Genomic DNA, 26,614 nt, shown 5'->3' on the forward strand with positions numbered 1-26,614 from the left:
TGCTCTCAGCAGGTGCTTAGGGCAGGGATTTAGCAGCACTTGCAGCTATGCTAATAGTGACAGGATTTGGGGAAGAGTGAGGCTTCTTATCAGGCCATGCACTCTGTACAAGCTTTGGCAGTCATACCACCACACAGGTACTTACTTATGTATTATACATTTTAAAACTCTGCCCCACGCTGGGCTGTCTGTGGCTCACACAAGCACACAGATCTGTTTTTTATGTCTAGAAGCCACAAACACTATTAGCCACTTACAAGAAATATATAAATATACTCTTGAAACACTCTTTTTGCCTGTCAGTCTAGCATTTCATTATTGTCCGGTTGGCTGAGACATTCGTATCAGTTTACTTCTTCTATTCAGTAAGAATATCTGCAGCTGTAAAGTGAAATGAACATCTCTCTCAGACTGCTTCATGGCTCTGGTTATATTTTAAAGCAGACCTGCAGACTGCAGTAGCCATAGTTGTCTGAGGGCAGTTTTACTATCAGGCTGTCTGCATGTGTGTGCTTATAGACCCTCTTGACATAGACAGAATGGCGGGAACCATGTTACACAGTTTGATATATTTACTACCAATTCTCAGTAGTGAGGTTAGGCCAGCTGGAGGCCAGGGACTGGGTCATTTCCTGGACCACAGTGGCGTCTCTTATAGGAAACCACTTCAGTCTACTTCCAGACTGCCACTACAGAAAATAACCAGGGCCATATGTGGAAACTGACTGTGTCTCATTTTTTTTAGCTTCTTTCAAGCTAAATTATTTTTTGACAACATGGGCAGTAAATCTTGAGGTATATGTTTTTTGTTAGCTCAGTCTGTTTCAGCTCGGCTCCTGAATGGCTCTAGGGAGCAGCAGATGTAGCTTTACAGTGTAAACCTGGTGCAGCTGAGCAGGCTGTCCTTGTTTGGCTCTCCTGACCACCAGGGCTACTGTTTGTCTGTGATCAGCACATTCAACAGACTAGGAGACATATGGGAACCATCGTAGGATGGAGAACACACTAGAAACCTTTTCCGGGCCAAATGTCGGCCTTTAAATGCAGAGAAATCTATACATTTCAATAAAAATTGCCTGTCAGTGGATTAGCTCACAGGGGCAAAGTAAATCCACTCGATGGGACACGAGAGGAGAGTCCAAAACAGAGGAAGCTATTGTAGCTTAGTGTTGCACCATCCAGTTTTAATATACTTCCACTCTTGACGGTACAAATAGCCTACATGTCTTGAATAAACAGTGTGAACATTAGCTAGCTGACAGTTAGCTAGCTGGCTAGCTTGTTTGGAGAACTATTGTGACTGACTAGAGATAGCATGTTCATTAGACTGGGTAGCATGTGTGCTCTTAGCTTGCCAGCAGCTCAACTAGCCTGAGTAGTCACTACTTAAACAAGCTAGCAACAGCTCTTTCATGGATACGTGGATGAGCCTTGCTGTGCCACTTTCTGATTTGACCAGGGATACATGAGAAGACAAATGCAAACAAATGTGCTAAAACCTGAGAACAGAAGAAGTCAAGATTGTTTGTGTGAGTTTGCTGCTCCCAAAAATAAAAAAACACTTTACACAGAGCCTTGTTTTTGCATTATAAACTGAAGATAGATTCATGGTATACTCAGGTGCCCCAGCAGTGCAGCTCCTCTTTTATTATTATTATTTGAGCTGAATGCTAATATTGGCATATTAATATGTCTACAGTTATCATGCTTAAACACTGACCAAAGTTACATCTTCATTTAGTCCTACTGCAATTCTATATAGCAATACTGATGGTATGTTTTCTTACTACACTTAGGTTTGAGGCTCAGACACTGTAACTCCTAAAATAATGTCCAATGAAAAAGGCTAATGTTGCTTGGCAACAAATGTAGTCATAACAGACACTCCAACTGATATTAAAGCTTAAAATGGCTCTGCTTTATTTGTACTTGTATGTGTGTGTGGTGGAAGACATATCACAGATTTCTTAAAGCGTATGCTTACTGCAGATGAAGCCATATATTAACTGCTTAATACTAAAGTTAATTAGTGTGTGTGTGTGTGTGTGTGTGTGTGTGTGTGTGTGTGTGTGCTGATGCGTGTTCTACCTGGCTCCAATGTAGAGCGTCCGATTGACTTGGAGGATCCTCTGGATGTGTAGAGGCTCTTGCCTCAGCCAAGTTCGGTGGGGTCGGCCCAGAAACACTGGATGTCTTCTCACCACTGTCAGAGAACGAGAGACAAAAACACACAAAGCCTGATCCCAAACTGACATCCGTCTTTGGCAAAAGCAGTCAACATAAAAGTGTTTTTATGTTAGTTTGTTCTGACAGTTCAGCAGTAGTAACAGGTATTCAAGCTGATGTGGAGCAGAAGTTTGACTCCTGCATTTGAAACATTTGAAACAGTAGCATGTCTCTGCTACATTAAGCATACAAAGACATGGAGCAGAGCACAAACAGAGATACAGGAAACAAAAAATCTTCTGGAAATGAAAGACGTCTGAACTTTAATTCATATGTCACTGTTATATTTGAGAGTTTCTGTTTGATTTACATGCTGCTTTTTGTTGAGAAGTTTGGCAATACATGTTCTGTCAAGTGATTCAGATAATTCAAAAAGGGAACAGGGACATCAAAAAGGTTGAACAAAATGTTCAAAGTCTTTCAGAGAACGAGGGATTCTGTACATTGTGGAAGGGAAAACCTTTAGGGAGGGAAACCAAAGATAAAAGTGTTGGAGTATTTTCAACATGTTTTTATCATGTTTTCCCACAGATGTGCAAAGACACAGAGAACAAAAGTAAAGTGAGGACAGAAGCAGAAATAACAGCTACATATAATTCAGATGGATTACTGTGTAAAACCAGTATGACTATCTGTCTTTGACCTTGACTGAGGTGAATGAGAGAGCATTTTCATCTGATGTGCTTTCACCGTCTATCTGCTCTATCATAAATTCTTTATATCCCATTCTATAGTCTGTAGTCTATAGTCATTGTTTTCTTCTTATTCGTCTCTGTTTTAGCTGCTTTTACTTTATTTCTGTCCTGTAATTTCTTTTTATAGTATCTATGATGGATCCACTGTGATTCATTCTTCTATTCATGCTCCTTGTTCTCTACCTTTCTTTTCTCTGTGTCCAATTTCACAACTCCCTCTGTTTGTCTTGCCTGACCATCCAGATGAAACTCTGCATCTACCATAACGTATACCTGCTGTAAACCCTGTCTGCTGTGTCTAATACAGCCACTCCTGTAGCTTCCAGTAGGCAACCACACTACACTGTTTAGAGAGGTACTGTTTGGTAATGATAAGTCGAGAAGGGTCCGGACTCAGCTGGGAAACCATCAATCAATATTATTGAACTGCAATCAATCAAGTTCTGGTCTGAGCTAGACACTGCCAAGCTGATGTGGAGACTCAAAGTCTGAGTGAGTAAGGAGCTCTTGAGGGTCTGCGTGCCTGTGTGTGTGTGTGTGTGTGTGTGTGAAAGTCATGAATGCAAGAGCTCTGTCCTTCACTCTGGTCTCATTCCTGAGTGCGACCCCACACCTCCTGACCTGGACACCAATCAACACCCTTCGTGTGAGAGCATTTCTGACCGCGACCACCCACACCAAGCCTCCTCCATGCCCTCCCTGTTAATTCAACACACTGCCTGTTAGGGCGTGACACCACACCTCACACATCACGACCTGGGAGAGAGGCACGTAGGGTAGTAGGTGGTTAGAGGGCGAGAAAGTCAGGAGGTCAATACCTTCAGTGGGGATGAAGTTGAGGGGCCCCGGTTCCTCTGGGAACGCCGAGCTGGCCGTTCGGAGCAGCCAACACAGCAGGAAGAAGGAGGGAGGGGCCACTGTCGCCATAGTAACACAACGGCGGAGTCTGTGAAATAAATAAAAAAAGACGAAAAAGGAGAAAAGGGAGTGAGTAGAGGATTGAGACACGCATAAACCTACACGGACAGAGAAACATTCACTCACTCAATCACTGACTAACTAACTAACAAACTGTCTGGATGGTTTCTTTGACTGGAGCTCTATCTTTGTATTCCCACAGCATCCTTATCTCTTTGCCCTGATGTGAGTGGAGATAAATAGCTTCCCAGAGTGAAGGATTAAGTCATCCACTGAGGTAGAAGTGTCCAGTCACCTCTGAATGCAGCCAAATCACTGTGGTACAACATGACCACACCAAACACCACACCGCCTAAGACACAGAAAGATGAGAAGGGACAAAATACTGGGCAAGACAGTGGGCAATATATGGCCTATAGATGAATGGAAAATCTGTATAAGCAGAGTCAATGAAAGGCTCAATAACGCTCCAGACATCAAGCATTATCCAGGATATTAAAGAGACTGAGAGAGGGAGAGAAGTGGTGGTTTAGTTAAATTAAATGCTTGCCAGCGACGCAAATCATCTCTCTGGTGGCAAAGTTATACTGTCTGTATTTTTCATCGAGCGGTAAAGAGGCACATGCAGGTCTCGGATGTGATTCATGTGGAAATACAAATGATACCCAAATTTAGTTACAGAATGCAATCCATCTATAAAATGCATCAAGCAGGAGAAAAGCTCTCAGAAATGCTATTGACTTTAGCCACAAACCTCGGATGGCATGTCTTGCTGGCCCCTACCTCTGTGTGCTGTTCCTGCAATTTGGCTCCTGCAGCATGTGTGTGGTGGAATTCAACAGGCGCTTTTGTTCAAGTTGCTATTATCTTGAGCTCTGACTCATCTGTAATCATCTATCAATTTTGGCATGGCATGGAATTGTGTTTTCCAAAAGACTTTCCAAACAAACTGTAATTTACTATGGCTCAGCTTTCATGTTGTTGTCACCTTAATGCTGAATGTCACATAAAGTAAATTGTTTTGAAAATCGAATGGAGAGGTCTTCCATCACCACTGCCGCAAACACAAAACATTTCATGCACAATTGCAACATCTCAAATTTGAATAGTCATGGTTGGATTTCTTTATGCAAAAGTCCTTAGCATTTTACTGTGGTTACAGATGCACAATGTGTAAAACAATGCAAAACCTTGCACGTACGGTATCCACTATGCACCCCTCCTTTCTGTGTTAGTCTTTGTCTCTCATCATGACTTCTTCAGTTCAGTTCAAGTCAGCTGAGCTGCATTAAGGGTTTGAGAGCTCTACAGGCAAAGATGACATTTTGTTGCATTTTGTAAGTGTAAAACATGAATTACAATGAAATCAAAAGCATTTGTAATAAACAAAAATGACTGCAATAACAAGCGGACATTAGTATGCTGCTGTAACAGCCTCCACTTTTCTGAGGAGGCTTTCCACAAGATTTTGGAAACTGGTTCTTTGTTTCAGCCACAAGAGCACAATTGAGTTTTGGGCACTAGGTGCTGCAGTTCATACCAAAGGTGTTTGAGGAGGTTGAGGTCTGGGCTCTGTGCAGGCCAGTAAAGTTCTCCAATGACAGACTCAGTATGCCATTTCTTTATTGGCCTTGCTTTGTGCACAGCCCCAAAGTTGGATGCACACTGCTGTGTAAAATATTGGTGAATGCTATACCAAAATTATGTAACTTTGGCAGAAAAGCAGCCACGGCAGCCAGGAGAATTATGAATGTTAAACATAGGCTAGTATAAAAGTAGCACACGTGAAGTCATTAAGTCCGGGAATTGACTGTAATGCTAGTTAAACACAAATATCTACCTAAAGTTTGCTAAGCCACCATAAGCTACTGATCATAAACAAAGTCCTTATAGGCAAGTCCTGCCACCTTGGACACAAGCATCTGAATGAATGGGGAGAGAGCCAGAACTGCACTTTTACTGGTCACCGGGACATCAGCACTAAAATCTAATAAAAATTGCTGAAAAACTACGCATGTATCACTACTACCACGCATGCATTGCCGCAGTAAAACAGACCCTTACGTCAGTGGAACCATACGATTGGCTGAAATATGATTCCCGCTTTGGCTGTTAAAAGCAGATGATTGGCTTTCTAGCGGTAGGGGCGGGATAACCGCCATCTTTGCCGTTAAGGGCTTGCCCCATAGAGTTATATTGAGGATGTGATTAAGTGGCTTGTCTCCTCTATAAAATGTCTCTGTCATAAATGACCAAGCAAGGCTGTTAAGTCAAAAGTCTGAAGTGTACTGAATTGTGCAAGGGTGAGTTCATTTCATTAGAATAAAATGTGTTATATTGTCTCACTTTAAGATTTCCCTTGGAACTGGACATAAGAGCCTTGGCAAACAGCTCGAGACCAAAAAGAATAACCAAAAATATGTTTAAAGGGGATTCAACATACCTCTGGCCACATAGTGTAAATTCACAAGTAACACAGTAAAATGTGGTAATTAAGTTAAATAATGAATAGGTTTATGATAATTATTATAACATTTAAAATTAACAAGAAAAGAATGATATGCAGCAATAGAGAATGCTGGCATACTGTGCTCTGTGTAGTAATATGAAAACAGTTTCCCTCTTTCAGGCATTTACACTTTCTCTCTCTCTCTCTCTCTCTCTCTCTGTGTCTCGCTCTCTCTCTCTCTCTCTCTCTGTGTCTCTCTCTCTCTCTCTCTCCTACTCATTCACTCACTCTCTCGCTCGAAGGACACAAACAGCCATTGTGCAGCCCATCTCTTTAATGGAGTCCCAGACATAACCTTATCAGGACACATAATCTTTATTGGGCATTTCTCAAATTCCCTGCTCTGACATCAGAATAAAAGTGGGAGGCATGCTAATTACTCAACACCCACAAGCAAAATTACAGGAGGTGAATGGCAAAGAGTCACCAAGAGAAGAAAGGAGGTCATGGGGTAGAGAGAGCGATGGAGTGAGAGATAAGTGAGAAACATTAAGCAATAAAGAGAGAGAGAGAGAATATGAGAAGTCAGGAAGTCAGTACATCCAATCAGAGATTCTATTGTTTCTGCTATTAATAATGTATGAATAAATGTCAGGCGGTACGTATTCGATTAGTATAATTAGACACCCTTGGCTATACAATTTCATGGGACAGCAGAATAAGTAGATACACGAGTATAAAAGCAAGTGTGTGTGTTGTGTGTGCGCAAATGGTTCAGAGCCAAAGCATCTCTGTAATTATGACAAATGGCTGCAGCCGAGTCCATTCAGAAGCCTCGCTGCGTGGCACAAGCTGTACAGTAGTATGCCATTATCATCGAACGAGGCATGCTGCTAGACACATATACATTTTGCCATTTGGAGGAGAGACACTAATCCAAAATATTCAACCCCAGGGCGCTGAAGCACTCTGTGTTCAAAATTGAAATGGCAGCAGATGTCACTGATGTTATATTGAAGGTGGCACATGTGTGGGCTCCATGGATTTGAGAAACATTAAAAACTACACTGTCAGTATTTGTATTGTGTATTGTGTCAATTCTTTCACCGTGGGGACTATTGTTTCCAGTGTTGTCACAAACATATTCAGGGATTAAGCTTGATTTCAGGCTCCACCCACAACAGTCTTATTTGGGTGCCAAATTAATACAGATGGCAAGTGACAACAGTGGAGGAAAAATGTAAACAATACAAGGTCAAGTTAAACTCTTATCTGAGCTCTAATACCTCATCCACTCCAACTAGCTTTTGTTTAGTATAAATGAAACAGGACTCTTGAACACAACACCATGCTCGCTTCAACGGGATTTAAACAGACTTGTTAATTTGTCAGTTTCCACAGCCCCAGATCAATTTGATTATGGGTGTTTAGGCAGGTAATTTCCTAAACAAAGTAATTAAGAGATCATTTAGCTGCTGAAAAGGCAGGGGGAGTTGGGTATGGAGGGTGCTATGTCTCCTTGGACCCCATCAACGCCACCTCAGAATGATTTCCACTGTGGCCAACTCAGATAACTTAGATAACAAATCACCAGCCAATCAATGGTGCCTATTGTCTTAGTGTTAGTAAAGCCCTAATAAAGACTGATACTGTTCTGAAACAGAGTCAAGTCAGACTAAAGAACAGAGGCTTTAAACGAGAAGAGGAGAGGGTGAGAGAAGAGATGTGAGGAATGCCTGCAATGTGGAACGGGATAGCGGTTATGCAGAGATAGTGACCCTCTGCTGCAGGGGTTTGGATACTTTGCATGCAAATAGAACACCTCATCATCAAATGAAGGCGCTAATATGCTCTGATATGCTTTTGTCTTTTATTACGGTTGCCATGGCTCTAGCTTTCTCCTCTTTTCACTCTACCTTTTCCCCTTCACCGTCTCATTACGTCTTGGTTTCTCTCTCTCTCTTGCTCTCCCTTAGCTCCAGTCTTGTTGATGTGTACGCTCTCAATGTGTTTTCATTTTGCAGCCGTGAGGTACTTGCACTAAAAATTGGACGGTTGAAAGAAAACCAAGATTATGCGTGTCCTAGATATAGGGAAAATGGTAATGAAATGGAGCAGCATTAATGGGGACACTGTATTTATGATTAAAATATTTAACAGAGTGGCAGTTGAGAATTATACAAAGATATCAGTGCTGGTAGAACACAGTAGTCAAGCAATAGTCTGTTATAATCCCTTTTCACACTGGTTGCCCAGCTTCAAAAAGCCTGCACACTGGAAGAATGAAATCAAACATGGTCTATTTCCACTCAAATCCTTTTATCGTCATTTTACAATGCAAATTATATTTTTATGTATATCAAAAACGATTAATATTTTTGGTTATTGCACATATTAAAGCTGCAGTAATCATCATTTTTATTTTAACAATGGATTGCAAGACAAGTGGCCAATTTAATCAATTAATAAATGTTGAAGTAAGTTGTTGTCATGGTTTTCTGTGATTGATAATTGTTACACAAAGATTTATTCAGAGACATTCTGAAAGAAATCTCTGAAAAATTCTCAAACACATTGTTTGTCCTTGTATGACAGCTATACACTCTACAGTAGCAGTAGAAGATCATCTTGATTCAATGCAATTCTAATAACGCTCTGTAAAAAGAGATATTACTGGAGGGGAGCCAACAACAACCTGAAGGGTTTCAAGCTCTAATAACCTTTGTTATTGTAAGGGAGACACACTCAAACTACCAAAAGACATTGAGCTTGAGTCTTAAAACACTTAATAACTTTTTAAAGAGGAATTAATGTTCAAAGAAATACTACTTTGCCGCAAGGCACAAGGGTGAGCTGCACTTTGCTCTGCTTTTATTGTTCTGCATCACCGAGATGACCTTCAGAGTTGGGTACATGAGACTGAGCCGGTACATGAGAAAGTATATTAAGTAAGCTGTGGAGGATTTTATGATTGTTCCATTTTCTTTATGTGGACTTAAAGACACCTCCCAGATTTCCCAGGGACTGGACTAATTGTCATATTAGCGAGAGAGGAGAGACTGCTTTATGGAGTGTGTAGAATCAATGACAGGTGATAGCCTGATGCTGCTTGGATCTCCTTCAATCAGCAATAACATAAGATGCTGTGCGTGGCAGGGATGTGAGGAGGAAAGGGAATAAGACATATGGAGGATTTGAAGCAAAGAGGAAAATGAACACAGCAGCTATAAAAAAAGGAGGTTTGAGAGTGAGGAGAGGACAAGGCAGGACAAAGAAAATGACAAAAATAATGCACTACAGGGAGTGATGAAGAGAAACAGAGGTGAAAGAGAGACAAGCGAGGCATTCAAACAGAGGGGGAGTCACACCGGATATAAAGAGAGTTAAGCCAAAGAATGTCTGGAATAAGAGCGACAGAAAGACAAAGAAACAGAAGAGAGGAAGAGCATAGAGCCAATAGTACACTTGCAATGCCAGATTTATCTCCGTACTGAGCCAAGAGTGGACTAGTGGGAAGGACCTCCTGGCTCTGTACTTGTCTGGTGATCTAAAGGGAAGATATTTTTCTGTATCTTTTCATTTGTAGCAAAAATGGTCATCCCTCAGGGGTCAGTACTTGGACCATTGCTCTTCAGCCTGTACATGTTGTCTCTAGATCACATAAATTGAAAACACAAGGAGCGTTACCATAATAATGCTGATGACACACTGTTATACAGTACCATCCTTGTCCCAAATGTGACCTAAACCCTCTTAAGTCACTGGCTGAACGCATTAAAGACTCAGTTAAAGAACTGGATGTCCCACAATGTCCTGTAACCCAACAAAGACAAAACCAAATTCTTGTTATTGGTCCTAAGCCTCTGTGGCAGGAAATGTGTTCTCATTAGCCTCTTTCTCCCTGAAGTACAGTACCACAGAGGTCATAAATCTGGGTGTTTTTATTTTTTAAGAATATATGTAGAGTAAAAGGCTTCTCAAGAGATGCAGGAAAATGTCAATGGGCTGGTTTTGTATTGGTTCAACCCTATCACTAGATAAGAATGTTAATATTGAGCAACTCAGCAAAACCCAGAGTTGTTGTTATTGTTGTTGTTGTTCTTCTTCTTCTTCTTCTTCACCTTATTATTATTATTATTATTATTATTATTATTATTATTATTATTATTATTATTATTATTATTATCATTATTATTATTATTATTACAATGGAAATGTTTAAAAATCTCTCTTTCTTCAACATTTGCAATTATGTTTAGGGAAAGGTCATGGTTATGGCAAATTAAGTAGTATGGTTATGATTAGGCAAGTAAAATACTTGGTTATGGTTAACGAAAACCCATGGTTACTGTAAAAATGTCTTAAAGGGGAACTCCACTGCACATGTGAAAAAAGTTGTGTAAAACCATTTGTGGCCTCAAGTTTGAAAATTAAAATATTCTGGGGGTGTGGAGTTGAAAGAAGTAAGCTTAACAGACCTCTGTAGTCTGCTCCTCAAGACAGCTACTAACATAACACACCCGAATCTCTGAAACTGAGACTGTAGGTGGTCCAGTGACATAGTACGACAAGGAAGAAGAATGTGGAAATAAAAATAAACCGTGAGTCGTTTTTGTTTTTCAAAACTGTCCATCGTGAGTCTGTCAGTGTTATAGGACTGCAATGCTAAATTGGAGTACTCTTTTATTGCCTCTGTGGCAAAACGCAAACACATAGCTTGCACTTTATTTGCTAAAAAAAAAACTGTGAGCTACTTCCTGTGTTGGCACTGAATATTTGTATTGGACCTAAATCTTGATGTCTGGAATTGTCCAACATGGACAACATTTTTAGGGATGTTGGGCTGGTTGGTTGTTCTTTTAAAAAAAACCTTCCCCACTGGTCTACCAAGAAAGACTGTGGGCTGACTACAGTTTATTCAAAATGCCGCAGCCAGGGTCGCTGATCACATCACATCACACCTGTCACTTGGCTGGCAGTTAGTTTTAGAGGTGATAACAACATTTTACCTCTTGTCTATAAAGCCCTACATGGCCTTGCTTCATGGTGTGTACCTCTTTGACCTATTTAGTCCATATGTGCACACCTATCAGACCTCCCTTGTCATCTGGCACAGACCCTCTGGTTGTTCCTAGGGTGAAATGAAAAGTTGACAAAGCAGGTTTTGGTTTTCATTGTCTTGGCAGATGGGATACTTGATTGCATTACAACATTAGCAATGTAAAAAAAACGATTGAAAATATTTGTTGTCCCTGTGCATTTGATTAGTTTTGTTGTGTTTGTGTTTTAAACTGCATCAGATTGTTCGTGTTGTTTGTTTGTGCATTGTATCCCCCCCACAGTAAAATGTTCTATAAGAATGACTCCTTGACATAGATGCACATATACATAAGCAGATGCACTATATACTCTACACACACATGCATACACAACAAACCTTTTAACACACACATATGCTCTGGGCATTGTGCCTTCACTTAAGCCAAACCATAGTCTTCCCCTTCTACTGTATCGCTCTCAGGCCTAATGTAAAAACTACGTAGGAATTCCCTCCACTAGAGAGAGATGCACACATGATTTCTTCCCTTTGCTTGGGACTTGAGTGACCCGGGGTCTGTTTACTAGATATTTGCATCACCATGAAATCCTGGAGCCTCAATAACATCACACATATTTAAAGAGAGAGTGGGGGAGAAAAGGTCAAGAGAGAAAAAAGAGGGGGAGTGCAGAGTAAATGAAAAATGAAGAGTGACCTTTGCACACAGTACACTGATTTTCCCATGCGCTGAGAAACACCATGGATTTATGCAGTGGGAAATATGTGCAGCATGTGCGATAGGACAAAACATTTCTATAACACTCTTTTATCAGAATCAGACCATGAGAACATGTCTTCTGTTTCTGCTACATGACAGTGATGCCAGTTACATCGGTTAGCACAGTATCTTCTTTACACAGCACCATGTGTCTAATGGATATATAATTTCAGGGGATTTAAAGGTTGGTGCGGGAATAAGATAATCTTTGACTCTTTTTCTCTGCAGTGGATATGCTCCTATTAATGGGCATAAAGTAGCCCAACTAAAGAGCACTGTATGACAGAGCAGTAACGTAATGTCTGTAATAGCTTATTGTTGATGAATGGATATCTTTGAGTATTATGGGAGCTCTCCCTGGAGTTGTGTCACTGTCATTAACCTTCACAGTCCTCAAAATTACAGCTGCTAAGACACCAGTAGAGAGAGGAGTCGCTATCTAGAAGGAGTAGAACAAAGATTTTGCAGCACCGTCTGACAACGTCTGCATGAGTCTGCAGGTTAATTATAGGTCTGTTTTTCAGGAGAAAGACTCTCCAAGAAAGAGCGCATAAATCTTTTATTCTCCGTGCCGCGCATATCTTTTATTTTCCTACCCTCTATGATACTTCTCCTTGTTTCTCTCATCTTTTAAAGCTTCAACATGCTTCACCAGACAAGGAGAAACATCACAACAGTGGAGATAGGCCTGACCTTTGGCTTCCCACCAGTTTACAACCATCATTAGCAGGGCAGGGATCATGGGCCAAGGCCATAAATCAAACTCAACCCATCTAAGTAGGAGGAACCTGGCTACACTGCTCTAGAAATGAAAAGAAAACACACTCTGAGACTGACAGGAGGCTAAAAGCAACTCCATCCATCACTGGCTGGAGGCTCCATAAAGCCAGTAAAGGAAAACACACAGGGCGATAATCTCCAGCACGGTTATAAATAATACAGAAACCTTGCTAATGGCAATAAAAGGTTCTGTAGCATGACAGAATCCTTCTTGATGTGATTATTCGGCTAAAATTCCCCCAAGGACATGTATTATTATGCATAAATACTCAGGAGTAACTCAATAGGGCAATATGTTCCCATCCAGAGACTGTTTGCCCTTTTTGCTTGCGGATCAGGAGGAGGGTGGATTTATTGTAATGGCAACAAGTAACCATTAGGCAGGGTAAGAGGTCAGGTGGGGGGCAAAAATAGAGCATTTGGGGGAAAGTGGATGGTACTGAATAACGAAAATAGATTCTGCAGACTGTACTGCTTATTTCTGCACAATAGTACAACTACCTACAGTTTGATGTATGTTTCTGGTAATAGAAGATATTGAAAAAAAACAGGTGGGAATGGCAAATGACCGACTAAGGTGGCGGCGCAAGTGCATTGTGAGGCTCAGCATCTCACCAAATAGCGGGAATTTATCTGGTTATTTCCTGCTTCACTTACAGCAAACATTCACTTTTGGACATTAGCCACTGGTTCTCCAACATTGTTTTGCACTATCCTTTCAACTGCCTGGCCGTGTGCTGTGCCGACCTGAAGCTGAACACCCAGAAGACCAAGGAGAACATCATGGAGTTCAGGTCCATCCACATCAGCAGAGCTGTAGTGGACTGTATGTCAAGCTTCAATTTCCTTGGAATCAACATCTCTGGTGATCTCACCTGGCCCCTAAACCAGGTCCCTGGTCCCTCCATCCTAGTCAAAAGGGCCTTTACTTCCTACGGAGCCTTGAGAAAGCTCACCTGTGTCCCAGGATCCTGGTGGACTTCTACTCCTGTACTGTTAAGAGCATTCCCACAAACTGCATCTCAGTGTGGTATGGCAACTGCTCTGCATCAAACCGTAAAGCAGTCCAGTGAAAACTTCCCCACAGATCACCTGCAACCAGTTACCCACCATCAGGAACATCACAAGCACAGCCTGGGCAGGACAAAAAAACATCATCAAGGATGCCTCCCACCCTAACCAGGGACTTTTCACCCTCCTCCTATCCAGCAGGCATTATAGAAGCCTATGTGCACCAGCAGGCTCAAAAAGATTTTCTTCCATGAGGCTGTGACCCTGCTGAACTGCAAACCTTCAATCTAATAGCACCTCTGCACTCCTCACAGTACTTTCATGTACATGTTATTTGCACTATTCATATTTTTGCACGGACTTAACACCCACACTGCTTAATAATATTACTGTATATACAACTTAGTATATAACCTTCTTTGTATGCGTTATAATACTCTGCACCCTACCAAATGCATACATGCTGTTCATACTTCAACCTTACATTTGCACTCTACTTTCTCTAACTCTGTCCACTTCTACACTATATGTTTTAATATATTGACATATACTGTATAGTATTTGTATATTGTAACTACACTCTACATATTGTAATATATAGCATAACTGCACTTACAGTATCTGTGTCTAAAACACCTAGATGCTATCTGCATTTCATTAGCTCCGTACCCATACTACTAATGACAATAAGGTTAAATCTGATCTAATCTAAGTCATTCTTGCTGAGTAAATAACAACAATAAATGGTTCAACTGCAGTCTAGTTTCCCCCCTATTTTATGAAAATAATGATCCCTAATGGGGAAAAATAGTGATCTAATGATGCTTCAACCTGCTTGGTTATTAAAGCATTATTACATCACTGTGTTTTCCCAGTAATGTAATAATGCGTCAATGATCACAACCAGGATTCTTGTTGTCACCGTGACTCCAGGCACCCAGCAGAGCACTTTGCCCAGCCATGAAATAGTCTGCCAGTTAACCCAAGATATAACCTGTACATCTGTTAGTTTTTATATTTGATGCTGTTTCTGATATGACAGGAACAGAATTTAATTCTCAGGAAGACAGCGTCTTTCCCAAGATGTTGAACTAGTCCTTGGAATTTCAGCGTTAGCAGGAATGTTGCACTTCTGCCATTGGCATGAGGAATAATGATTGGCCTAAAAAAGTGGCCTGGTCTCTTAAACACAACACAAAGTAGTTCAACAAAGAATGTGCAAGTTCAGATTGTACAATACTTCTGGATGACATAATGCTTAAGAAAAAAGGGCAGCTGACATTAAGTGATAAAGATCAGAAAAGAGCCGTCAGGAGAATGGACAGAGAGGTGGAAGGAACACGGAGGTCTGTATACATTTTCAGCTTCACAACAGCATCTCTGCATGCTAATGGTGTTTACCTCCTTTTCCTCTATCTTCCCTTTCTTCACAGTGGAAGAAACTCTGCCAAATGAAGGCATTGCTTGGTTTCTTGAGATTGACATTCACTACAAAGTTGATGGTGAAATAACTCACCATGCAGAATCACTATATAACCCACAAGCTATACCATTCATAAATACGTCCCTCCCTTTTATTTATAATGGCAAATTTCACAGGAAAATCATCTTGTCAAGTGCTACACTGTGAACGCCCCCATCATAAACAGTATCTAAAAGCAATTTTCTCTTTCCCGACAGAGACCGGGAGGCTCAGTATCTTCTCCCAAGTGGAAGTCCGACAGAGCAGGGCTGGCAGTGGTAAGGATAGAAAAGTGTACCTGCAAGTCCCAAGTTTTTAATTTCACACTGACGCTCACGTACACATGCACCAAGGCTGTAGATGCGCATACATTCTCAAACTCAAACATATATTATCAGCATCCTGGGCTCACACATGCATCTCTCTACCCTTCTTTCCCCTTTTCACTCTATCTCCTCTCACCACAAATCAGCCACCTGCTCATCCAATTTAGTCAGATAAATTCCACCAGTATCAATTTCAGTATGAGTTCACACACTACAGTTATGGGTTCCCTTTTCTGCTTTATCTGTCCCTGTTGCTTTGAATGTCACATCTCTTGTGGCATAGAGACACACACACACACACACACAAACACCCCTCACACTGAGCTGTCAATCAACAGACATCTCCAGTTGACAACTTTGCACACAAGGCAGCTGCAAACAACGACACATGCCTGCATGTGTGCCGAGCAGTAGATCCAAACTCAAAACAAACAAACAGAAATAAACACATACACACAAATATATATACACACTATCATTGCATTGCAGGCATAACTCCCAGGCCTGGCTGTGTGCAAGTTTGATCCCTCTCACTGTGTCTGAGAGGCATGTTAATCAGCAAAGGAGGCTGCCAGCTCAGCCATATATGTCTCTATCTTTCTTGCTCTCACTCCTTGTGTCTCCATCTCTCTGCCTCTATCTGCATCTTTTCTCTGCAATCTGTCTTCGCTCTTGTCAAGCCCCACTTTCTCCACCTCTACCTCATTGCATTTATCTCACATTCCTCTCCTCCTCATCCCATCACAGCAAATCATGTCTTTCTTTTTGTTCCTACATTTAATGCACCCCCCAAGGCTAGACTGATGGGATTTAAGACACTAAAGACTGGATGGTTTATTTAGAAGAAGATCTCGCACTTTTACCCACCAGCCTAACATTTCATTGCCCTCTTCTTTCCTCTCCTCCTGTCACCCTTCCCTCCTCTGCCAGCCCTCCGCTACGAGGCTTTGGGATCTGTTTGTGCCTGTGTTAAAGTGGATTTGGTTATGGTGACTGGATCGGGGTGGGTGGCTGTGGGATGCTGGATGAATTTCACAGGACAAGTAAAAAAAAAAAAAAAAAAAAAAGCTTTGAAAGCTGAAGAGCAGAGAGAAAGAGGAAGGGAGGATGGGAAGAGGAGAGTGAATTGTGTGGCGAGAGATATAGCATTTATGTGTTTACAGGGGCGTTTCCTAAGGAGATTTCTACCAAAGTACTCAGGTATAAGTCATGAGGTGGGGGAGTGAAGGGGGGTGGTCATTTCAGTGCAGACAGCGTCATTTCAGTGCAGACAGCGATAACAATGGTGACAAGGGAGTAGGGCGAAGAGGGGGCACAAAAAGGGAAATTAGAAGAGAAGGAGAACATGAAGACGTGTGGTAAGGGCAGTCAATTTAGAGAGAAGAGCGTGCCCATTCAATAGCTCCACATGAGTAGAGCGCAAGCACAATAGAGGCCTTTCAGCTTTATTAAACAATGGTGCAAGACTTAGACACAAATTAAAAGAGATGTTGCTTCCTTGACCTGAATTACCCAGGCAGACGGTCAAAGAAGATGTGTTATGGTTAACAGCTTCTTTTCTTTCTTTTACCCCACAAAGCTCTCAGGCTCTGCCTCTTCATCCATTTTGTTGCACTTAAAGATAAATGCATTCATATGACACACTTCAGAAAGACCTCAGTGGGGTTTTCACCCAATAACATCTATTCCGATTTGCATAAATCTGGCTCATGCTCCAGCCTCCTCGCCAGGCCTGCAATCGCAGGGATGTTCAACAATGTCATTTAGTACCTGGCACCTCATGGAGCGGATCAAATCAATAAAAGCCATTTCCCTTAGAAGTCAATGGACCCTGCTCTGGTTGTCAAGCTAATTAAATAAAACAAAAGATGAAGAAACAACGACCGTAGAGCAATATGTTGGTGAGTGCTCACTTATATGACACAGAACTAACAAAAAAGGCAGCTTAGGTAAGGCATGCAGGACATTTGTAGTATTGATTGTGATGGCCCAGAGTATAAAACATGCTTATAGATATGTGAAGTTAAAAGGCTGTAAGGTGGAGCTGTTGTCTCTGTGTTACCCGTCATGAAGTCAGTGGAGAGGAATGAAGCAGCTCATCTGGGCCTTTTAAATCCCACATAACAAAAACAAGAATCCAACACACAGCTCCATCAGCTCTCTCTCACATCTCCCCATTAAAGAACTGGTACACAGATTCTTTGTGCTCCTTCCACTCCAGCAGATTGGTAGCTACAGACATTATTTTGTTCTCTGAATAACAGGGTAAGGGGCTCGTTCATTGATTGGTCTTTCTCTGAGCTTTTGAGCAAGAGCGTCTAATGCCGCAGAGCCAAAACAGACAGGAGACTAACCCCCTGCTGCGACTGTTGACAGAGGCTGCCATTTAAAAACACTGAGGAGAGGACAAACAACAAGGCTCAGAGGAAAAAAGCCCGGCTTGGTTTCACAAGAATGTTTCCTCCAACTCTCTCATCCTGCTGGAATATCCTAACAAATACTCCGGAGTTTAAGCTTACCCCAAAAAGATAAGAGGGGAATGCCTTCGGGAATTGTTGTCCAATTTAGCATGAAAGGAAAATTCCTTCCTTTGGATACTCTTACAGAGTTTTATATCCTCAATCTGTGATGTTCAGTAAGTTCCAGGAGCTGTTTTGTGATGAAGCAATTTGCATACACCCATTTTCCCTAAACCAGCTTGGTCTACTTCTGCTCAAGTTTCTTACGCTTTCCAGGAAGACTCTGAACAGCCCCGAGACAATGTAAATATGATGCATTCAGTATGTGTAGGTGGACACACCAAAAAGTACAGTAACAAACCCCTCGAAAACATGACCCTGGGCTGTACTTCTTTATTGCTCTTGTCAGCGGTGAAAGTGGTATCACTGCCTCTTTTCACAATGTCTGTCTGCATGTTGGACTGGTATAAAAACTCAAGTCATTGCTGTTTGATTGTGATTGACACAAATTCAGCTAGAGACAGTCTTGTCATTGTTTATTATTGAGGAAAAAATATAGTTGAATTTGGTTTTCAATGGGTACATTCAGGCAGCTTGCCTGCCCACTCAGAGAGCCATCTCATACTGGGCAAAAACAAAATCACCCCGTGGGAACTGAGTGAATGAAGCCAAGGCATCCCATTGTTGTTCAGTGTTGGCTGCACACAAGACAACACACTCTATGATGGTGCAAATGTCGGCTATATAATAGACATAAGCGATAATGGTAACACATAATCCACAAATTAGCTTAAATTGAATAATGTATGGGTTCATTTTCAGCTGGTCAGTTAACAACAGGTAGAAGCAGCTGATGATCAGCTGATCTGCGCTGCACATATTTGCCTGAACATGCGCTAGGAGCTCCATATGGTGACATTTAACATTTATGTTTTTGTTGTTTGACAATTTATATGCTGTTAAACTGTTGTGAGATATTACACTCTGCTGCTAATCTTGATGTTCTGCCACACCGTGTACCTGTGACAATACGAAAAGAAAACCACCAAAAACGCCAAGTACAAAGTTGCAGCTGTTCAGTTATGATGGATTTTTCCAAGTGAAGGCTCATAAAACAGTAGTGCTCTAGTATGTGGTTCCTAATGATTCCTCATGCAATTTCAAACACTGCCCAAAACTAAAAAAGATAATGTCCTGTACACCAGAACACTGGTAAAACTGTGAGAAGTACCATAAAGATTTTGGCACACATGAACGTAGAGGGCATGTGATGTACTGTCAGTTCACATGGCAATTAGAAGTGAAGCAATGCTCCAGGCCTGGATTGATCCTGCAACAACAACCTGCCTGTTTATTGACATATCTCTGGGGTTTCATTGCTGCACAGATGCCCTGAGGCCACTATGTTGGGCCCAGCTCCCCTTCTGTCTGTCTGTCTCTCTCTCTCTCTCTCTCTCTCTCTCTCTCTCTCTCTCTCTCTTCCATTCTCCCTGTTCTTTGTGACCATGTGAGAAATAGCACTATTCAATACTCCATTGGCAAAGTCAGGCTTGGTTTTCCTATCAACAAAGAAGTCTAGCCTCAGAGCATGAAGACGGTTGTTATTCATTTCTGGCATAACAGTTTGATTAAGACCTACCTTGCCTCTGGAGCTGTGGATTGGACTCCCCTTTCAAATTAAAAAACATGTCTGAATATAACTTCTTGTTTTCATATGAAGTGCAAATTGCATTTCTTACACAAACAAGGCAATATTCACTATGCATTCCAAATACAGACACATATCAAGAATTATGTTCAACTGAGTAACGAGTGGTCATTATTTAACCGTCAAATTTAGTTTGGCTAAAAGTTTTTAAAACTTGCATAATTTTTATCTTGAGTTCCTTCTCAGGCTGTCCATTTTTTTGTATTTGAAGCCATAGATGGGGAAATAATGGGTAAGGCTGAGGCAATTTGCTTATTTTGTGCAGTAAAATGCAATTGCCTTACATTAACGTTACCCAAGTAAAGTAGCAGCAGACGAATGAAGAGAATAACTACAAGCGTAGTTCAAGTTTAGGCTAAGGCTACATCATAACTGTTACATTTTAGTTTTTAAATACAGACCTTTTGCTATATTTTGCACCTCCCATCTAGACTAAAACAGCGAATCCAAAGACCTAAAATGGAGAAGTTTGAAAAAGCTGCCAACCCCATTTTCAAACTCCGGGGTAGCGTTTTAGTGTGGGCAGGCAAAAACGGAGGATTTTAAAAACGATGACGCAGACACTCACATATGGCTTCCTGATTGGGTCGTGCAAAGCAAAAGCACAAATCTACTGACAGTGTTTTAATTTTGGTACTTTTATTAAAATATTTTGTACTCTGCAAATAACACTTATACACTTGTAAGTTACTGTGCACAACGACTCCCAGTCTATTTCTGCTGCTTCAGTAACAGTTCCACCTCATTGTCGGTCAAGGCAAAAAAATCTCTAGTGTGGTTTTTAGTCTGTAGTAGTATCCTTCTTTTTTCTTTCTTTTTCTTTCTTCTGCAACTGCGGAGGAGACAATCTGCTTCCTGTTTACACCAGCAAGTGCATGCCCAGTGTATGTGAACAGACACCAGATGTGCTTTTTTAGTAATTTTCATATAGATGGAGATCAATTTTGATACGCAGCTAAAACACTGGTGTAGATAGAGATTGTTTTCGTTAAAAATCTATTATTAATCAAAAAGGTAGTAATGTAGATGTAGCCTAAGTTGGTTGTGTTAATCTTAGTTAATTAAGGCTACGTGTTCTAATTCGTTACAACTTTTTTGCCATTTTCCTATCAGACAATTCAGCTGTGTCACCATGTTCAGAAATTTCAGAAATGATCTTGAGTAAGATATAATCATAAACTACAGAATTTATGGTCAAAACTGAGAGTTAGGTAACAATTTGTTGAATTAAACTGGAATTATCCTTTGAATGTTTGATACCAAATAATTTTAAACAATGCAGTGATATCACGCCAGGATTCCCAGCTACCAAATGTGCACTATAATGAGTACTGATGAAGCTGTAATGGAGACATACAGAAGCTCTGTTTACACAGAATTCAAGTCCTACTTTGCCAAACATTCTCCATCTACAGCCAACATGGCCGTGGAAACACCACACACAGCTGAAGGACAGCTGTCAATGCTGGAAACCCTTCTTGAAAGAAAAAAAAGAAAGAGAGAAATGATGTCTATCAAGAGGCAAGTATGGTGAGGAAAAGTAAAAAGAAGCAAGAAAACAAAGACCGAGAGGAGCAAGAGAGGTAAGTTCTGAGTAAGTAAGAGAAGGAGGGCATAAATGAATTTTAGAGTCAGAGCGAGATGACACGGAAGATAAAAACGAAAATAGAGGGTTGAATTGGAACGGCTGGAGACAAATGGAAAGATAGTGGAAAGCCAGCCTCACCAGCAGTGTGGCAATACCGTGCTCTCTCTCTGAAACAGTTTGGCTCATGACAAGATAAGGACAGCCATCACAACCTGAGCCTCCATTTTTTGTCATCCTGAGTGGTGGCTGAATAACACTCCCAAAACTCTTTTTTCCCCACATCCCTTATCAGCAGCTGCTACTGTTTAAAATCACACAGAGACACAAACACAGAGGCACAAATGATCAGCCGTTACAGTGGCATTAAATGGAATTTAAAGACCGTTACAAAAGGACAGACACAGTTCATCAATTTGTGTGCTCCTGAATTAGACCGCTGGCATTATGAGTCTGAGGCCGTAATGGCTGCTTCACTTCTCTCTCTTGTCTCAGGTTGACTCCACTTACATTGCACACTTCTGACCACAGAGGAGAGGAAAGAGGAATCTGTTTTAGGCTATATGTCAAAAGCCTCTGAGAGCTTGAAATGGCTGCCCAGTGCTAATCAGAATGACTCATGCTATGGGAAATCTGTCAGAGAGATACAAAGAGTCAAGGCAGGGAGGGACAAAGGGATGAAGGAATCAGCAACAGAGGTTTGAATAACCAAACATTCAACTATTTGGTTGTTCATTAACCTGAACATCCACCCCTCGCTGGTTTTTCACTCATTCTTTTCTGTGCATTTCCTCCTTATGTTTTGCTCTCGCTCTGCTTCCTTCTACAGTCAGGCCTTGCTGCGTCCTTCAATGTCAACAGGCGCTATGGCAACAAGACAGTGACTCCAGCAGAGTCTCAGTGAATATGGGAATCAACACGTGTGTCTTGCTTTGAATATATTCATGCATATTTGCCACCTTAGATTCAGTGATAAAGAACAAGTCACACCAGAAAGTAGAACAGTGAAATTAATCTGCTCGTCTTTGCAAAATATGCTATAAGCTTCTTTATGTAGTAACTACACGCAGGGTTAGCCTACTTTGTGAACTGCTGTAAGTGGCAAGCTAATCACTCACTAGCAATCAGCATTGGTAATAGCACCAGTCTCCCCAAGATTCTTTCTTTTTTCTCTGTCCTCTGGTGGTTATTCCCCCTGGCATTTTGTTCTTGGGATTGTACATCATTTGATTTTTTTTTTTTTTAAAGAGTTCTTGAGGGGTATTGAATGTTAGCAAGCTTGCTAGCTGGCAAATGTGTTAGCTTGGTCCCTGAAGGGACAAAACTTTTGCACTAATTGCAAAACACATATTTGTACCATAAATTCCTGTCCCATTCCTCTTCTGTGGAGCAGTTTACCCTGACAGAGGAGGTTAAATAAATTTGGATGGTGCAACACAGCTGATATGGTTAGCAAGCACGTTAGCTTTGTTGCTAACAGGAAAATAACTTTACAGAGTTTATTCAAAATATGCATTAGTACCACTGATTCCAAAAACTAAGCTCTTTTGTAGAGCAGTTTAAATAACTTAAATGGTTAGTTTGGATCATTTGAAATGGGGTTGTATGAGGTAATTTTCCATAGGACAGTAAATAGCGGCAAGCACACGGCCCCAAATTGGAGAGGAAGATTTTCAACCTTTATATTTACTGCTACATCAAGATGTGTCAAGTTAGAGGTATGGAAAAACATTTTGCATCTTCTATTTAGTCAGCTATTTAGTACAAAGGCTGATTTAAATATCGCTTCATATTCTATGAAATAGTGAAAAGAAGCACAAAGTCAAAACAGAATAATTTCAACCCTTGTATATTCAGTTCTTATCAGATTTTTTTTGTTGTTACAAACCAACGTCTGGCCAGTGCCAATATCAGCCTCAGGCCATGTTTCCATGTGAATGCATCTACTCATAAAGTATCGTAGCTGCTAATGATAGCAAACTTCCCACACAAAAGTTGAGAGCTCTCATTATACATCAAAATGTATCTGAGAGGATGTGAAACTAAACACAGACTTTTTCTTAAGGCACAAAAAAGCCAAAAGTCAGAGGACTTTGATTTTGATTTTTAGTAAACCTGTGAAGAAAGCAAAACACTAAGAGCAAAAATCCATAACCAATCAGAAGTAAACCAGGAAGTTAGGCCCTGACTGAAGTGGCTCTTTGCTTCGGGGGGCTGGTTTACTCATTGAGCTGAGCTAGGCCAGGGAGGCTGCCTCATTTATCCTCAAGCCATGATGAGCGAACAGCTTTGAAGGAGGTTTGAGTAATGAGGGTAATGCCATGTAACCTGGCAAGTTGCTACACAAGAGGATGCCAGGAGAACGGAGCTGCTGCCTTGGGGGGAAGACAGGGAGGGCAGAGGATGCACTTGGAACCTCAAAATGCACAAAACATGTGTTTGAGTGATACCAAAATATGTTTTATCTTCCAGTGGTCTTAATATGTAGTTGCTGCTGGAAGTGTAGAGATGGCCAGATGTTGGGATGCATTTTCTATTAGCTGGTCTTCCTGTAAGTGGGAGGGGATCGAGTTAGCCAAAAAGCACCAGATGCCGTTTAAAGTGATCAAAGATGGCAAAAAAAGAAACACGGTGAAGAGACAGGTTGGGCATATAGGGAAGCTCAGATCTTCTTTTCCAGTTTGAACTCTTTTTGATGTGATCCATATCAATGGCACAAAACAGAAGCAAATTACACTGATGAGTAGATCAAGACATGCGAAATTTATTGTTTGAGCATACACTTGATAGTGTTGACGGCATCTTCTCTGCCTAATCAGAAATTGGAAAACACCTGCAAGAATATAGCAAACCAAAGCCAGATTCAAATGCTACAAAGAACAACTTCAGGTGCTTTGTTCCAGCAGACATCTTATCACAGTTACAAGGACACTTTAGAGAGGACATAGTGATGAGTGCAGCAATTGTAGAAAAAAAGCACATTTTTAGAAATATTTCAAGAGTATAAGGCATTCTTTTCATTCTCACAGCTTACTTCACAACACTTTTTGTCTGTTGTCAGCAGGTGTCATTGATTGTTATTACAGAATGCAGCTTTTAGATTTGAGATAGCCCAGGGGTATGGAGTGGAAAACCTTTTAGGCTGACAATGATTTCTAAATCTTTATTTTAACCTTACACTAGTCTAAGAGCAAAGCGACTGGCCTCACACAACATATTAGTCCAAGACATCTTCACAACCAGCCACAGTTGATGTGCGCTTGTAAGTCAATTTCAAAAGCAAGTAAAAGTAATTTAACTGGGCGAAAGCTAATTTCCTTTCATGCTTCACCTGGATGGATAGATGGGCTGTGAGTTTTTAATGTGGACACGAGAGAGAGAGTGTGTGTGTGTGTGTGTGTGTGTGTGTGTGTGTGTGTGTGTGTGTGTGTTTGTGATGAGCATGACAGTCCGTCCACCCACTTTTATAGCCACTTATTAGACAGGAGCCTGGCAGCCTCCTGTGCATGGTGTAAAAGTGTAATCAGACATGGCGTCAATTAACAGTACCAGCACAGGCAGTCCATCAGAAGGCCTTTCACCGCACGCTTGGCCTGAACATCGAGGCTGTTCAGAGAGGGAACTTGTGGGAGGCCATGTGAGAAGCCCATATGTGCAGAAACACAGTAGGTGTGTGTGTAATCTTTTGGTTGTGTGGGGGTGTCCTAGTGAATGTGCAACATCATCCGTAACAACGGGAAAAAGTGATTCCTTTTCCCTTACCAACTACACTTTTATAAATTAATAAAAAATACTTGAAAGAGGGTTAGACATCTAAATCTCTTAAAGGGAAAAAAAAGAGACACCAGACCCTGCTGATGGGGGAGACGTGTTGAACAGCTGACCGCAGCGAGAAGCGGGGCAGAGGGGTGGGAGGCAGGAGGTGAGAAAAGATGAGGACTAACAGACGGGAAAGAGGAGAAAAGCGTGGGGGGGAGAGGAGAGAGAACAAAAGAGAAAAGGCAGAGGAGAGTCAGGCGAGGGCGGAGAGGAAAAAGGGAGGCAGAGAAAAAAGGAGGACAAGAACAGACAGCAGAGTTTGGCACTCCGGCGCGCTGGCACCTTGGCGCCGATCCAAGCATTGGTCTGTGTGGGCAGAGTAACGATTGATGCAGACAGATCGCGAGGCTTTCCCACCGTGCTACCGATGTCACGTGAAATGTTCACACGCTGACGCACGCACCAGCATGCACACACATCCCACATTTTTGACCCATCCAGTCAAGGCTGTCACATGAACCTCAAAGCAGGGGAGTTGTTGTGCGTCGGTGGGTTGCTTCCTGCCCTCATCTGTTTCTGATCTGTTCATCTTTTTCAGTCTTTCCTTCCTTGCATTTTGTTCATCTGTTCTGCCAGTCTTTAACAGGTCTCTATTGATCATTCTATTTCCTCTTTATCTTTAATCAAAAGGCTGGGAAACTCTGTTGTTTAATTGATGAGCCTCTGCGAGAGGCCCACTCACTGGCTCCCACAGAACCCGCTCTCATTCATAATTAATAAACTACTGCTAATTATCCAAGCGCTGCTCAACACCATGCACATCCTATATATGAAGGGAGGAGAAGAGGGGAGAAAGAGACAGAAGCAGGCAGGGGAGAAAGAGAAAAAAGACACAGTGAGGAGGAAAAATGGCTGGAATGAGAGGCAGAGTGGAGATGTGGGATTTGCCAAAGAGGATAGAAAAAAAGAAAGATTTTGGGCGATAGGGAGAAGAGGATGAGACCTGTCACCTGTGGCTCCCATCTACATCCAGTCTATCTCCATTTCATCATCTCTCTCATCTCCATCACATCACACACTTCCTCTCCCATTTTTCATCTTCTTATTAAAGAGCTCCCAACTTTTATGGGCTCGGGGAAAACAGAGAGGGGGAGAGAGAGAGGGGAGGTGGCTACAAAGACATTCTGGTGATAGTGAGAGAAAATGTGATTGATTTAAGATGGAATAATGCATCAGAGGCTTATATATTTATTTATCCTCACATGTATATCTACGCCAAATTTCTTCCCTTCACTAGTAACTTCTGAAATGTTCGGAAAGTGTTTCAGACCCCGTGGAGAGTTCTTTAAGTCGAGCGAGTGAACTCCTGACAGAGGGTGGATAGTTTGGGCTCAGATGGATGGAGCGGCTGTCTCTAATA

The 26,614-nt window shown here is 41.4% G+C and overlaps 1 protein-coding gene across 1 annotated transcript in view; it reads right to left on the reverse strand.

Annotated features, from left to right (window-relative positions):
- sema6bb (sema domain, transmembrane domain (TM), and cytoplasmic domain, (semaphorin) 6Bb) overlaps positions 1 to 26,614 on the reverse strand; it is a 131,636-nt gene that overhangs the window by 71,463 nt on the left and 33,559 nt on the right. Inside the window, exons 2-3 of the mRNA XM_038716118.1 lie at positions 3,740 to 3,867; positions 2,089 to 2,203 (exon numbers count right to left, since the gene is read on the reverse strand). Coding sequence (XP_038572046.1) covers positions 2,089 to 2,203; positions 3,740 to 3,848 — 224 coding nt within the window. The 5' untranslated portion in view covers positions 3,849 to 3,867. The remainder of the gene's footprint in view (positions 1 to 2,088; positions 2,204 to 3,739; positions 3,868 to 26,614) is intronic.

The sequence above is a fragment of the Micropterus salmoides genome, unplaced genomic scaffold, assembly GCF_014851395.1.
Source record: "Micropterus salmoides isolate LMB-PRFRI ecotype aquatic unplaced genomic scaffold, ASM1485139v1 Ms_hic_scaffold_13, whole genome shotgun sequence".
Lineage (NCBI taxonomy): Eukaryota > Metazoa > Chordata > Actinopteri > Centrarchiformes > Centrarchidae > Micropterus > Micropterus salmoides.